At 43.7% G+C, this 15,904-nt stretch overlaps 1 protein-coding gene across 1 annotated transcript; it reads left to right on the forward strand.

Moving 5' to 3' along the window:
* Nucleotides 1-9,162: 9,162 nt before the first annotated feature.
* BCL2L14 (BCL2-like 14 (apoptosis facilitator)) lies at nucleotides 9,163-15,472 on the forward strand. Its single transcript, XM_010575300.1, has 5 exons — nucleotides 9,163-9,598; nucleotides 12,174-12,338; nucleotides 13,296-13,363; nucleotides 14,402-14,674; nucleotides 15,431-15,472. Exons 1-5 carry the CDS (start codon nucleotides 9,163-9,165, stop codon nucleotides 15,470-15,472), a joined length of 984 nt encoding a protein of 327 aa, XP_010573602.1.
* The last annotated feature ends 432 nt before the right edge of the window (nucleotides 15,473-15,904 follow it).

Here is a 15,904-nt window from a genome sequence, read left to right on the forward strand (position 1 = left end):
CGCCGGGAGTCGGTCCCCGCCAGGCCCGGCTTGTGCGGGCCCTGGAGGGCCCCCGGCATGGCCGAAAGCTCTTTTAATTCGTGACTCCGAAGTTTGGCTGGTGACGGGGGTAGGTTGGTCCGCTTTGTTTGATGGGTCTTTGGGTTTTTTCTCGCCTGCCCTTCGTTGGTGGAAGGAGCCAGTCACTGGATTTCACAGAAAAAGCTCCTTTAGGTAGAATGACCTGGTCACGTCTGTTACTCTCTGCCGTTTCAAACTCACAAGGCAAGAAGTAATTAAATACTGAAATGGCTTTAGATCTTCTCAAGTCAGAATGGGCAGATGCTGAAGTTGTTTCTGGTAGAAGAAGACAAAATCCATGTCTTTGCATCCCTCAAAACAGGTTTTTTCCTCTTTGATTTATTTTTCCCTCCTAGAAACAACTAGTTTCTCTCAGCAGAGATCGCAAGCTCTTCCCAGTTTTTGAGGGGAATCTTCTCATACTTTTGGCTCAGTACGTATCGTAAAAATCAATCCTCACAGGCACTCAAAGTCAGTGGAAACAATGGGTTTATTTTTAAGTGTCCTTTTACAGATTGTGCAAATCAAACGTTGGGATATCAAGGCTTTTAGGCTGGAAGTAAGTAGAAGCAAAACTGAAACTGACCTAAATTTGCCCAAAATGGGAAACAAAACCCACCCTTAAAGCAGCTTATCCCCTTTGGACAACTGTATGAGCCAGTATTAAGTGTTTGGCTGGGTTACCTGAAGGTAAGTGAGACAGTTAGAAAAGGGCTAGAGGATTAGATAGATAGATAGATAGATGGCAGCAGAAAAGGTAAGAAACCTAAGAAGCTAATATAAGGGTTTTCCAGGAAATTAAAATCCATAATGCAAAATCCATAATACAAGCAAGATAGAGAACCTAGTTTGGGTCCTAACATGAGAAACATCACGAAGGGACTGAGAACCAAACGTGAACCTCCTGTAAAGCAGGGAATTATAGTGCCATTATTCAGAATGTTTGCTCTTCTTTCCACTTTCAGGAAAGGCTATTAAAATAAATCTTCCTTGGCAGACAAAGCAGTGGGAGGAAAATAGAGAAGCACAATGAAGCAAAAATAATTAATGTGCATTAAAAATATATTGTATTGTGTCTATGAGAGTTTCCCTTTAACATGCATCTTGTCTTCTCTGGGACTGTGTCTAGTTCTGTTTGTTTGAAAAAGCTACTGACAAAATGAAAAAAGGAGTCCTGCTCAGAGCGAGCCTTCCCTTACACCCACATCTGCCCAGGCTGGCTGTAACACACTTAGAAATATCCCTGTTCCTAATATTGCTCTGTAGTGGACTAAGTTAGGTCCCTCCACCCAGAGATTTGGGGAATCCAGAGCTCCAGCCAAGGCAGAAAACTGGCTATGGATTTTCCTGTGTGCAGCCAGGGCTGACAATTTGCAAACACAACTGCCACGCTCTTTCCTAAATACCACCGGGGATTTAAAAGAATCCTGGTATTTTGATTTCTCAGCAGTTTAAAATGGTGAGCAGAACAGCTACTCTCAAGGGTATAGGGATACTCTGAGGGCAAAAATGGCAGAAACCGGTGGAAGCGAGTAGCTGCATGTCGGAGATCATTGCTCTGTGGGTAGTGATGCTGGCTTAACAATATCAAATCAAATAAGTTTGGCTTTGCCAGTATATTTCAAAAGTTATGCAGGGCTGTACATCCAGCTCTGGTTATAAGGTGAACACAAGTGCCGAGTGGAAGATGGCCAGTTTTTGCCTGTTTTGTCATGATATAACACAGAACAACAATGCAACAGTTTATATAGGAACAGAATAAATAAAATGGAGCAGAGTTGACGTTAGTTTGTTTTTTCTCAGTCCTCTAACTTTCTGACTGGTGCTATAAAATACAAAATCGCACTTTTAAAGGGGTGGTTGTTTAGGTCTTTTTTTCATGCTTCCAGCAGGCTACCTTTCCCTTTTCTGGGCCTCAAATACCAATTCTTTTTTCCCCCTCTTAGTATCGAAGAAAGTATATTCTGGATTGGAGTATGGCGTATGCTTGAAAAGAAAACGAAAATTGAAGTTTTTGCAGTCCACGGAATGACAGATCGTTAATAACCCGTAATACGCAGGCTTTCCATCTGCTATATATTGCTCTCAGGTCAGTTGGCCTTCGGAAAGCAGGAAGGAAATGGAAAGCTTCAGTGAACACGAACAAAAAAGCTTCTATAAGCCTGCAACGTATAAGTGAACTCCAAGCTGCTATTCCCTGGAAATGCAAAAGTTGGCTCTGCTTATATTTCTGTTTCTACTAGTAAATTCCTCTCTTTGCAGGAAAGACACCAGACAGACCTTTTCCGTACAATGGTCTGAGACGAAGGCACAGCCTTGAGTGCTTTTGTTCCTGGGAAGGAATCCCCTCCAAGGCAGAAACCCTTCTGTACCTCCTAAAACTGTTTCTCTGCCTCAGATAAAGGCAAGTGTTCACCCTCTTTGGCTGTTCCGTGTGCACCAGGCCCTTCCTATCTTGCAACTTCATCTACAGGCTTATTTCAAAAATGGAAGATCAGTGGCATGGTGAAAATCTCTCTTCAAATGGATGTGTGCTTCTGACTCGACTAACTTGGGTTAGTTATACGGGTAACAAAATCACAAGTTTGGTCTGCAAGTTACAAAAGCAATACCATGTCGCTGTTGCAAGTATTTTAGCAATCTTATCTAATTAATGTTTAACGTGATTTTGGAAAAAAAAAGCAATGACATATGAAAAAACATAGACTAGTTTACAGTTCTTTATAGAAGAACTGTTTTCAAAAGACTTAAAAAAACCCTCCTGTATCAAAATGATGATTTGATTTGACCTGTACCATGGAGAAAAAAAGGGGTTGGAAGGAAAAAAAAAAAAAAAAAGATAGCGTTTGGCAAGAAGCCCCAAAGAGCTATAGACTTTTTTCCCCCCTTGGCTGGTGCGCTGCTGAGAACAAGTCACGTGCGGGAGGGGCCGGCCCTACCCTTTCTGCTTTTTATAAGTGAGCTGACAAGTTTGAACATTGTTCTCATAAGGAAGTACATGGGGCACTTTTTTTATTGCAAGTGCAGCACCCTTCTTAGTGGAAGCTTATGAACACATGTTTTGATGAAAGACTGAAAATATTAAATAAAAGAAGTGAACTTCAGGTTTCTGAAGCGAAGTGCTGTGCTTGCAAGGCCAGCTCTAGCAAAACAAGCCTAGCCACTGGAAGAGGAGGAGAAAGAACTGAGATCAGCGGGCACCCAGGGTTGCTGGTGCAATAGACCTGGAAGGTAATAAAACCCCTTTTCTTCCCTGAACTTGGTTTCTCTTGTATAGTGTTTGGCTGTATATAATCCAGCACGAGACTCTCTGAATCTTATTTGTATATGGATTAAATGGCTATATTTATCATCATTAATTTAGGTGCCAAACAATGTACTTTCAGGTTTAGCTGTGGTGTCAAAAAGGGAAGGAACTGCCTTGGGACTTTTGGAGCTGCCATACAAGCTTTGCTGCTGTTGGCTCTATGCTTTTGAAAGAAGAGATTAACATATCTATCCAAGGAGAACAAAGTCCTTTTCTGCCAATCACACTACGGTTACTTGTGGAAAGTTGAATTTAGAATTCGGAGCTACCCCAGTGTATTCATGTAGACTTAAATCCTCACCACGTAATTCTTACAGGTCAACCCTGTTCAAGCTAGGTCACCTCTTGCTGGTAAAATGCCTTCATTTACAACTGAAAGAAACTCTAATCCAAGCAAGTAAATGGTGGAGGTGATTCAGCAGGTGCTACGCTCCCCTGAAATCATCAATAACCAGATCTGTTCTTCCCTTTTTGCTCCCAGATCTTTACTGCACAGTGACAGCCACTTTAGTCTACTGGAGGTCATAAATAACGTGCCTTACCATTTCTGCTGGTGCTGAAAGCCAAGTAGTGCATTGCTTCTCTTCTAGAGGTTGAGTCTTTGGCAGCCTCTCAGCTTTGAAGATGGGAAATTTTTCTGGACAGCTGCAGACTAGCAGACAAATTCTCTTCTGAAAGACATGTATCAGCGTAGACCTTTTTATACAGCATACATTTTATCTGTTGCACAACAGTGCTCATGAAAAATCTGTTGCCACTAGGGATGTTTCCCTGGCATCCTAGTGTAACTCTACCTTCACTAATTATGTTGTGTCCTATTCAGTTAAGATTAAACAAGGGGCACGTAATACTTCAGCTTGCAAGTTACTGCTTTCTGTCCTAGAGGCAACTGTATTGCAGTACCATGTGGAGAGCTCCTTTCTGGTGCACTTGTCTGTAGAACCAGCTTTCCACAGCATCTGTAAAATGGTTCAGCCTCTCTTGCACAGAAAATACCTATCCAGTAAGGGTTTTATGAGAATGAATGACTCGATATGTACAAAATATTTCTTTGGCAAAGTGTGTTGCTTACATATTAATGAACTCTGGGGACCTGTGATGGTTCTGCTTTTCTCCACAAGAACTATCAGTAAGTTAGGGTCATCCACGCAGAGAAAAGGATCTAGCTTCAAGAGCTGGGAGCGGAATCGTGGCCTTTGCTTCCCCTTTCATGGGAGACTTCACTACCATGTGACCCAATCTGCTCCTTGGTATGTGAGAGCAGAGCTAAAGGGAAAGACCCGCACCTGGAATGAGTCAGTGAGGTAAACAGCAGTGCTTTTATTGTTAGGGCCTTTCTCCAGCATTGCCTCAAAAATAAAGTGTTTTCTTTACAACCTGTGTCCCAGGCCAGTAACCGCATTTCTGTCTCTGCTAGCTGAGAGAGGAGCACCAGACCAGACCTGAACATCTTGGACTAAAAATCCAAGGATTGTTAGTTAGGATGAGAGGAAATGGCCTCAAGTTGCGCCAGGGGAGGTTTAGATTGGATATTAGGAAAAATTTCTTCACTAACAGGGTTATCAAGCATTGGAACAGGCTGCCCGGGAAGTGGTTGAGTCACCATCCCTGGAGGTATTTAAAAGATGTGTAGATGTGGCGCTTAGGAGTTTAGTGGTCGACTTGGCAGTGTGAGGTTTATGGCTGGACTCTTAAAGGTCTTTTCCAACCTAAATTATTCTATGTTTCTATGATACTATGATGATTCTATGATTATTTTTCGGGGGTCTCTTTCACTTCTTTCTGCTTTGTTTATTCAGCCTTTCAGGGCAGGAACTGTCTCCTGCTGTAGAGCCATCTTCAGCTACCTGTGCTTCCCTGGGACTTGCTAGCGCTGGTGACAGCATACGTGAGAGGGAACCGAGCCAAACAGCAGGGTCAGCACTGACATTGCCTCTGCTTTGGCAAGGGCTCTAAGCCTTTTGGAGGTAAATCCCAGGGCTGCCCGTGAGGCAGGGAGATGAACCTTCCTGTGGAAGAAATAGTGGTAGAGTTTGTCTGTGCTCTGTGGACACCCAAGGAGGAAGGACGGGAGGCATGCCAGCAGGGTTGGGAGGAGAGGAGAAGCTGGGAAAGCACAAGTGCAGCCCCCAAGTTTGGGCTCAAACGGGGTCTGTGGTGAGCATGGGCCAAGAGTACTTGTAGAGTTAGCTGCCATGGTGGTTTGCAGCTATACATGCAACTCTATATCAATAAATAACACCATACAACAACTGTTGAGAAAGGGCATAGCCAGGACACCACTTGGTCCAGTTTTGCCTCTCACAAGCCTATAGCTGGACGCCCTCCAAACCAACAGTTATTTCATCTATACTTGGGCCTCCAGGCTATGCTTCCTCCTAATAAAGATTAAACAGTCACGTTGCTAGTTTATCTCTCTTTTTATGGTTTTCTTTCTGTAACCCCCCACTCAGCCTTGTATAATAAACTTCTCAAGCTTTTAGTTGACAGCCATTGCAATTGGCCCAGGGTGGCGTTACAGTGCTACAAATTTGGGGGGTATTTTTGTGGACTTGGGCAAGTTTAGCCAGTACCAGCTCTCAGAGACTCCACAGGAAAGCAGGTTTTATTGGTCGTGCTGCTCACAGAAGTCCATCTGTGTTTTTGTCAAATTTCTCCATCCTGGCAGAAAATTCTTGAAGTGGATGGAGGGTTATGGCTAAATGTACCACTATAAGCATTGGCAGTTCAGTTTCCGTTTTCTGGGAAATGGCATGTGGATGTGACATTTGGCAATGGGAGGAAAGCGTCTGGAAGAGAGTAGAGAGGGAGGGGGTAACACTGCTCCCTCAGAGCCTGCAAGCTCCAGAAGATAAATAATTTAGACCAGAGTTTTTAAGTAGACAGAATGAGACCGTGCTGCTACTCCCCATAATCTGATTCTCCAAGTTTCTTTTAATCATTCTAGGAAATAATATGCAGATTTGGGTTTTAGCAGGACTTCCAAGTACTTGTCAGACTGAATCAATGCTTGCATTAAAAAACATTCTTTATAAAAACTCATTTCTGAGAAAGAGTTTGTGCAAAGCGAGTGCTGCTTCTGCAGAAGGCCTGGCTCAGCTCTGGCCCACACCAGATGGGATATTGGAAAAATAACATGATTATAGTATGAAGAAGTATGTCTAAAGAAAGCCATAAGTCACCAATTAAGATTTCAAACTTTAAAATGAACTGAAAACCCAAGTTAGCTACTGGCAGTCTTCTTTAGAAACGCTCGCCAGCATGTAGTGATACCCCTTTTCTTGCTATTTGTAAGTAATGGTGTAAATGAGCTATAAACTGTGACTCCTTGTTCTTTTTTTATGCTCCTCCAGCCTTGTTGTATAAACAGGAGCGAGATTTCTTACTGAGATGTCAGTGCTCAAAAAAGTCCCAGTAAGGAAGCTCCTATACCACATTTTTACCAACATAATTTGCTTCATTTCTCAGAGGTTCCCCGTCAGAGCGAGGAGCAGGCTTAGCTATACAGCTGCATCTGGTGTGCAAGCGCTTATTTGATGTTACGTACCAGCAAGCTGTAATAATACCCCACCTCCTGCTATCAGTCTGCACTTAGCCTCGTTTAGGAGACCAACCTTTGAACTCTTATTTGATTCTTATCTGTACAGCCACCTTGGGTAGGACTGTTCTCAACGTATAAGTAATAGCCCAGTGTACAGGGCTGTAAGGGTTTTTTAATGCTACTACTGGTAATTCCCTTTGCTGTTAGGGAATGAATTTTTATATTACTTGGTATAATTACTTTATATTTTTATATATATATAGTTATTTTTATATATGGTTTATCTATTTTTATATTGTTATTTATAGTTTTATATTAGTGAAAAATGAGTACATCTGAATGTTACACAAATTATTTTAGATCTATAAAGAGTGCCCATGGTGGGGAAGGCTATGCTGTTTTAAGTAGCATTGGTGTCTGATGTGAAGGTTGAAGTTAAATCTTTTTCAAGGAGGAACCTGAGCTTGAATAAAGTATTAAATAATGAAAAAGAAAGGCATAGCCTTTAAAATTTTCTCTCTATTTCTGGACAAACTTAAAAACGAAATAAATGCTTGGTCTGGTTTCCAGGGCAAAGGGAAGTGCCTGTTCCTGGGCTCATTGGCTAGCTGAAGGGATTTGCCGTAGCCCTGCTTTCTGTGCAGTGGAGACACTGGGAAGTGCAGTGCACTCTTTAAGCTGCTCTGGTTTGCACTGGAAGATGGGCTCATACAATCACGGGGCACAGAAAAGGTCTTACCTTTGCTCCCCTGCATCCCGAGGGTGGTATGCTCATCAGCGCTCCCTTCCTAGGCACAGCAGTGAAGAAGCACCAACCCCATGCCTGTCTTGCATCGTTTCAGTTCTCCTTTTTTTCTCCTGTATTTTTAGCTCCCACTTCTTTTCCTCCACTTAGTTTGTTTCTCATAACAGTCTCTTGCTGACCTTTTTCTGCTGGGCTTTCAGTTTCCCTTGCAGATTCATTAAAGCTGCCTGCACTAATGCTGTGAGAAGATGCAATGCTCCTGCTGACCCTTCGAGTATCTCAAGGCAGCAACTAGCAAGAGAAGCGGAACTCGCCCCCTCTCCCCCAGCCTCCAGACTGCCCCAGCAATGTCCAGCAAACAGGAACTTGCCTTGGCACAACCTTGTGAGCAAGAGGTCTCAGTGCAATCCTGGGCCCTTCACAGGATAGAATTTCAGCAGTAGCATTACATTCAAAGCTCAGTGACAGTTTCTGGATACGTGCATAGTTTTGTTCCACTCTGCATGGGTGTTGCAGAGAAAGCCTGCTGTCAGTGGTCAGGGCTGCTGGCTCAAACGACTAAAACCTCACCTGGGCTCTGCAGAAGACACCTTTTTGGGAATAAAAAAAAAGGCACAGCAGCCAGGTCGCTGCGTCACAGACGATCACTCCTGTTTCTTCCTCTTGTTGCTCTGGCTTCCAGGAGGCTGGGTGGCAAATGGGTCTAGTGCTAAGCAAAGATTTAAGTGTGTTTTGCGCTGTGGCTTGATAAGCTACAATGCATAGGGAAACAGGAAGGTGGCAAAATGCATGTGTGTGCTGTGGGGTGGGTATGTTTATTTGGACATGAACAAGTTTGTTACACTAGATAAGTGCCGCCACACCATCCACTGCACACAGTCAAACGCGCAAGATTGTTTACTTGGGTCCCCTAAAGTGAAAGGACAGTTGAGAACATTATGGCAGGTGAATATCATAATTTTTCCTAATGTTTGGACTAGCTCTTGTTTGCTTTCTTACCTAGAGTGCTCAGGGCCTAAATTTGTCAAAGCTTCCTCTGAAAGCACAATTCTCATGCATTTAGATGCTTGCTAATTTGAGCTGCAGTATAGGCTTTTCCTCTGCAGTGCTTTGATGAATCTTTTTTCTTTCCACCCCAAGAATCAGTTATTCTTGTTACGAGCTTTCCTCTTTTCATGCACTGCACCCCAACCATTGGATACTCCTTGAATTTCCTCACCTTTCCTGTCTAAGCCACCAAATGCAATTAAGAGCAATGTATCAGGTCTCTTGTTCCCGTTCTTTGATGGCCTTGATTGCCACCTGAGCTATTTCTCAGTAACCAAATTCTCTTTCTAGAAAACAGTGCTTCTCTGGCTCCTGGGCACTGCAATATTCTTCACATCACTGAGGTTTATAAGGTGTTTGGTGAAAGGTTCTGTAGAAATGTCAAGTACTGGTTGGTATTCATGAAAAACAGGCTGTTCCCTAAGCCATTAAAACTAAGAATATGTTCTTGCAGGAACCAAGATGTCTGCACCAAAAGATGTCAGTATGGAAGAAATACCGCTGGAAGATGATGAGCGAGACAGCATAGAATACAAGATCCTAATGGCCTACGCCCAGAGGCGGTTATCTGTCAGTAAATATGGGAAACTTCTGAAAAATGAGGCTAATGTACAGAAATCATCATCCTTAATTGGGAGAAAAGTAAAGACTGACCATCAAAGGGATAAAGATGGACCAAGCCAAAGAATAGTTTATCAGGGTGGCATGATGCAACAGCACAGCAAAAAGCAATCAAAAAGCAAATACTTGCCAGGATATTGCCTAAGTTTTCTCTGTGGCAGAGCAGAGAAGGAAAAGCCCCAAATGCTGTCATCGCACCAAGATCACATGGCAGGTTTCTCTGTTTCTGAGGCACAATCTGAGAGCCTTCAAGAAGGGAATTCTCAGCATCAGACAAGTATGTCTTAGTTCTTTCCTTTTGCTGTTTGTCTTTAAATCTCTCTCTAAAGAGCTAAAATGGCTGGTGGCCTGTGGAAAGGCAGGAGGAGGAAGGACCTTTTGGTCACCTCTTATGCTAGCTCTATTGATTTCCAGTTAGGAAGGCAGATTGCCAGCTCTTCAGTAGTGCTTGCAAACACAAGATTCACGCCTATGACTGGCTTTTCTGTTTTCCGTCATATGGTGGTAAGTATCACATAATTGCACAGGTTGTTTTTTTCACAAGCATTGGCTTTTTCTTTTTCATACCTGGCTAGAAAGAAAACATAAAACACTGGTCAGACTGAATACCTCCAAACTAAAATAAAGGAAGAGAAGTTGTTTGAAGGCCTGTCCAAGGAGCTTTATCATGTGATAAGTATTTCACACTAAAGACAGAAGTGCTAGGTTCTGCTTGAAACTCTGGTGCCAAGCAGTTGGCAGTGACCAGCCTCAAGCACAGAGCAACCCGTGTCCCTGGGCCACCTCTCATAACCCCACCATGTATCTTAAACAGAAACAGTCTTCCAGAGCTATTTAAGCCTCCCTTACACATTGCTATTATATTAAGTCGGAACCTGCCCTCCCATCTGTTGGAAGAAGAGGCAGTGGGTGGCTGTAATCCATCCGACATCCAGGGATCCCATCCACATAAACATCTTATACCCCAGCCCCCGAAGCCAGCCCCACGTCAGGTGCTGTACTGCAAGCAATGAGATTTGACCTTTTCTGCTCTGGATAATAACTATTACCTTAAATTCTCATACAAGACTGAGCGAGGAGGATGAGGTATCCCCATTAAGTTGCCATATACAGTATATGATAGATTGCCATATTGTTTTCATATACATAAGGTAGGGGTTTTTTTGTTTAATTTGTGCCAGCTTGATACTGTTGGACTCACAGCAATTGCTCTCCCCTTACACTGCCTTTAAAGATATTTCTAAAAATTATCCATCACTGACTTCTCCAGCCTAATGCCCCATCCCTGATCAGTTTAACTGTCCTGAGGGCCAGCTCCTACCCACCAAGCCCATAACCCTCCCTGCTGCTAAATCCAGCTCTGTCTCTCAAGAAAGGGTCCCTGCCTGCAGCCCAGTGCCTTTTGCTAGGGAGAAATAACTATAACTTTCCATTGTTTGGTTGCCAGACACATATGTCTGCATCCAGATATGCCTTTTTATGTCCATTTTATTTTCACATTGCCAAGGAAAGCACTTGAGAGTTTGGGTGCAATCACTTGATGGGCCTGCCAATACACTGCCATGTTCCCCAGAGCACAGGTGGCAGCATGGCCTCGAGGTAAAACCTCCCCATGCTGGGTGTTAACCTCCCAGAGGATCCTGCTTGGCTTCAAATCTGGGCTTTGCCTGCCCTTCAGCAGCTTGCTTATTGTCATTACATTATTATCATTATCATCATCATCATCATTATTATTATTCACTTACACTGCTAGCAGCTGCACTGCAAGCTTGGTCAGGCCATTCTAGAGCAAATGGGGGTGCTTTGGAGGATTACCCATCTAAATCGAAAGCCTGTTCAATGTAAAACCAGTTGCCTAATCTTAGGTTTCCAAAGCCATGAACAGCCTGATCCCCTTCCTAGAAGTTTAGCAGCTCCCTGACAAGCTCTCCAGGCAGATGAGGAGATGGAAACGTCTTGGGGTTGACTCAGCAGCCTTGAAATGCAGTTTTTATTGGCTGCATTAACCCCTGCTGCCCTCACAATAAACTCTGCTTGTGAATTTTACACGTTATGGGTCAGACCAGATGTCTGCTGGTCATGCAGGAGCTGCCACTTGGCAGTGGTGGTAGGGAGATTTTTTGCATCCCAAACTCTGTAAGGTGAATTGTGAGGAAGAGCACCTTTTAGATGAAACAAACCTTGCAACAGCTCCTCTTGCTCTCTTTACTATAGCAGGATTCCTGTCGGCGTCCCCTCAAGGAGCAATGCCTTCAGCCGGTGAGGGTCCTGAACAGGGTCATTACACAAGGTGGATAAAGCCAGTCTGGTTGCTGAGTTCTCCCAATATTCATGTCAGCTTAATAAAACAGTGTCAAGGACACGAGAAGCTTTTGTGCCAGAGGCGCCTCTGAAGTGAAGTCTGCTTCTCCCTTGCTCAGGATTAGCCTGTGAAAACAGGTGAAGACCATTCAAATACACCATCTTTTCTGAATCTGGACCTATAGATGAACTAATCATGGGCAATACAACTAAGGTCTAAGATTCACAGTCCTATAGAGCAGTACTCATGTTTCTTAATACATGATGTGCTTCTGGCTTGCAAGGATGTATGCTAGTAAGCTACACTCACACTTGCTTCTGTATGGCCTCTGTATAGCTAGCTGCTGCTCAGATACTAAGGAAGGGCTGTACTGCCTGACTTGTCTCTCTAAATTATTACCAGCAATAGCAAAGGCCCAGCATGGGGAAATGTATCTCTTGGCATCCTCTGGGCAACTCCACCTCAGGGGGCACGTAAACAAGTAAATGACCGAATTATTTCCTGGAAAGATTAATTGCCTTCTTTATTTCCCACCCTCCTTCCCAAACAGGTGAAACAGCAGATGTCAACCACATTGCAGACAAACTTGCCAAGCTTGTTACTTCCAGATCCCAGGAATCTCCTTCAGATGCGCCATTCCAGATAACGCATCGAGCCCTGTGTCTGGAACAAGACAATAGCAATGCTACTGATGGAAGTGAAGGCGAGGAACATGGTAAGGGTGAAGAATTTCATGCTCACAGGCAGTGTGTCAGGTTGGGATTGCACACTGAGGCATTTTTTCCCTTAGACGCGGTGAAGCGCTCGGGACTTCTGCAGTAAGATGCTCTGAAGAAGGAAGTTTGCTCTGCTGGTTCTTGCTCTGTTGCCCACATTTCAGGGACTGCTCTTGCAGTCCTCTAAGAAGTCCTGCCTGCTACTGCAAGTAAAGGAAGCACCCTTAAAAATCCAAGGAGTTGTGACATGAGAAAAGGAGGATGAAGGCAGTGACATAAGGTGACAGAGCAGTGGTAGGAGTGGCAGTGCTGGTGGCCGAGCACTACACCAGGGCTCAAAGGCCACAGACCAGTCATTGGGGCAATAATATCATGGTGAATCCCTCTTCAGTGACGGGACAACACTGCTCAACAATCTCTGTTAAAAGTCTGAACTGCTTGTCTTCCATGACGTCTGCAGAGATTTAGTTTTAATGCAAGCTTTCTAGGGATTTCTGGTTTACAAGAGGCATCCTGCCATACTTCCATTTTCTTTAATCTGGCAAACCCAGAGTTTGTCCTAATGAGTTGCAGAAGGTGTAATTGGTAACGATGAGGGGATTTCCCCCCCACAATTTTAAGTCTATTTTCATGGGCTTTGCTAGCTGCTCTTTTGTTCTGGCTTGTTATCAGACATAGCTCAAAGCCCAAAGGGCTGGCAGTGAGATGTTAAAGCCCCTGCTCTTTCCCAGATTCTTAACTGGAGCAAAACATCGGGCAGGTGGAGGAATAGCATTGCTTACTCCATGCAGACTAGAACAGTGAGCTTCAGCTTAAAGCCTGCAGACACAACTCTCTAAATTTGCCACAAACTAGCAGCTGTTTTCATGATTAAGCGACACAAAGGCTTTTGCTATCATTTGCTATCTGGATCCTGCTAGAAGGCTGAGATATTTATGTTACTTTTTCTTTAACAGATGAAGAAAAGATAATACAAACAATAGTTTCACTGTTAAGACAATCAGGGGACCAACTAGAAGAAAAGGTAACTCCTCCTGTTTTCAGAAGCTACACAGGCTAGAGTGTGAGAGAGAGATTACACTTCTCTTGGGAGTGAATGTTTTATAAGCTAGCGTGCTCTGTCTCTATCCTGAACTTCGCTTTCCACATCTAGGGCTTTCTGAAAACATCACCATTCTTCCTGAAATCTTTCTTAAGACCAGAGGACTAGCAGAGATCTCTGTTGGGGTGTGGGAAGAAGGCAACAAAAATGTTGTGCATTTAAAAGAGGAGTCACTTGCCTCATTCCCACTGAGTTTCATGGGAAGTCAAGCACTCAACCGACTCTGAGAAATGTTTGTGCTTGCATTAAATTTGGCATACAAGCTGTTCCCAGCAGAGGGAGAAAACTCTACAGCTTTGAGTGTTTCTGTAGGGAAATAAATCTTCTGAGTGCCCTTTGAAAGCCCTGCCCAAAAGCTATACAAGAACCCCGTCATGAGTCCATGAGATGGAGTGGATGTTTTCCTCTATTAAAAGTATAGGTACTTGTTCCTCTTACTCCCTTCTTTAGCTGCCCCTTCTGCTCTGTAAAGGGAGACTCCCACATGGAGGACATGCTCAGCTCCTGCAGCAGAGAGGTACCCAGGTGCAGTAAGAAGCATCACAAAGACCATGACTGAGCGAAAGGAGCTTAGCATGGCAGCTGTTGCCAGCATTTCTCACAACCTTGCCTTTACCGTAATCTTCCCACTGCTCCTGTATTCCCATGCCTCCTCACCTGCAGGTCTCAATATCAGTTTCACACTTGTTTTGCTTTCTCTCTCTCTGCTTCTCTCATTCAAATGCAAAAAGACCTGAAGAATTTTTTTTTTTTTGAGGCAAAACCATAGAGCCACCTCCAGAGCCTGAAGGAGCAGCTTTGCAGTGAGGTGTGGAGCTTGCGTGTCATCACTTGCATTCACCACCACCATTAGACTATATTGCATGTATTACCTAGAGGTGCTCTCCTTTCCCAGTGAGATGGGGAAAGCAATTCCAGTGAAAGTGGCTCAATTTAACCAATCCTTATTCTTATTTTCAGATCAAAAAGGACAGGGTTTTCTATCAGCATTTTAAAGATATGCTGTCCTACACCTTCTTCAAGAGAGTCACTGATTTGTTCCTGGAGGATGTCTCAGCAGATTCAACAAGTGAGCCAGAAGGCCAAGTACAATGCACGAAAGTTGCCTTTACAATGGAAGTTGCCACCAGACTTACCGCTGTGGATAACCATCCTATGAACCTGGTCTTGGGCTTTGGATTAAAGTACCTCAGAGAACACTTCAAGCCATGGATTCAGGACCAGGGTGGCTGGGTATGCGTTTTGCCTCCTTTGACTTGTGCAGAGCCTAAGGCAACTTGAGGCAGCACACTTGTACAGAACTAACACGGGCCAGATGCAAACCAAACTGCAAATTCTTTAACACAGCGTGTACTCCAGCTGTGGAATTACTTGCTACAAGACATCTTCTATGATGCAAGCTTTCTATTTACATAGGTCCAAAAATCAATAGGAGACATTAACGGAGCATTGTTAAGTATAAAACAGCATTCCTAGCACAGACAGTCTCTCCACCACAAACAGCTGTAGGCTGGGAGAAATACCAGCAAACTTCATGCTTGCCCTAATCCTGTACTTCTCCCTGGTAGTGTGCTGTTGGCAGGTTGTGGGGACAGCATAGTAGTTCAGCAGTTCATCCAGTCTGCCCTTACAGTGTGGTATGCTTCCACTTGCCCTGTACACAAAGGCATCTCTTTATCTTCATATCCTTCTTTCACAGCCAGTTGTGCAAGGTGCTCTTTTGCCAGCAGTGGTGGTGAGCTGCTGCCCTTCGCAGCTCATTTACCTGGATTTGCTGGGAGGCACTTGAATCGGAGATCCTGGTCCTTTTGTGCTTCGTGAAATGAATGGAAACATTCAGCAGCTGTACGGCCTGTGTCCATTGGAATAGATAGCATGTGAGGTCAGGAAATCCTACTGGCAAACCTACTGACTGACCTCAGCAGAGTGGAAATTAGGATGCGGGTCCTCATTGCTTTTATAATTGTAAGTCTTCTTTCTATGTTACAGGAGAAGGCTCTGACTTCACTGGATCAGGATGAAGTAGAGTAATCATGACTGAATTAATTCTTCAGGGCGCAGGAGCCTTCAGTTAAGGAACATGCAGGATTTTACCACAATCTGATGCCAGAATGATTAGTAGCTATGTATTTTTATTTTTTTCCATGGAAGGTTGGAGTGTTGCATGGCTAATGCTGATGGTACAATTGCACTTTCTTAAAGTCAGTTTTGATGTAGAAGCATTCTTCAGTGGATATGAAGGCACCTTCAACTTCCCTGGAGCATTCAGCTCCACAGATAGTGATTTCAGGTACCTTTCTGAGTGGAGATGCTCACCACTACTCCTATGGATGGATGTTAAAGTGCAAACTAGAAGAAAATATCCAAGTACGCAATCAAGAACTACTGGACTGTGATCAAACATCAACCAAGTGAGACAAGTACTGCCAGTTTTGTGTGGTTCATATTGGTATAATCTGTTAT

The sequence above is a fragment of the Haliaeetus leucocephalus genome, unplaced genomic scaffold (assembly GCF_000737465.1).
Source record: "Haliaeetus leucocephalus isolate CR32 unplaced genomic scaffold, Haliaeetus_leucocephalus-4.0 Scaffold473, whole genome shotgun sequence".
NCBI classification, from domain to species: domain Eukaryota; kingdom Metazoa; phylum Chordata; class Aves; order Accipitriformes; family Accipitridae; genus Haliaeetus; species Haliaeetus leucocephalus.

Coding starts and splice junctions, on each gene's coding strand:
- BCL2L14 (XM_010575300.1), top strand. CDS start 9,163: ATGTCTGCACCAAAAGATGTCAGTATGGAAGAAATACCGCTGGAAGAT. Junction 9,599..12,173: donor GAATTCTCAGCATCAGACAA/GTATGTCTTAGT, acceptor CTTCCCAAACAG/GTGAAACAGCAGATGTCAAC. Junction 12,339..13,295: donor AAGTGAAGGCGAGGAACATG/GTAAGGGTGAAG, acceptor TTTCTTTAACAG/ATGAAGAAAAGATAATACAA.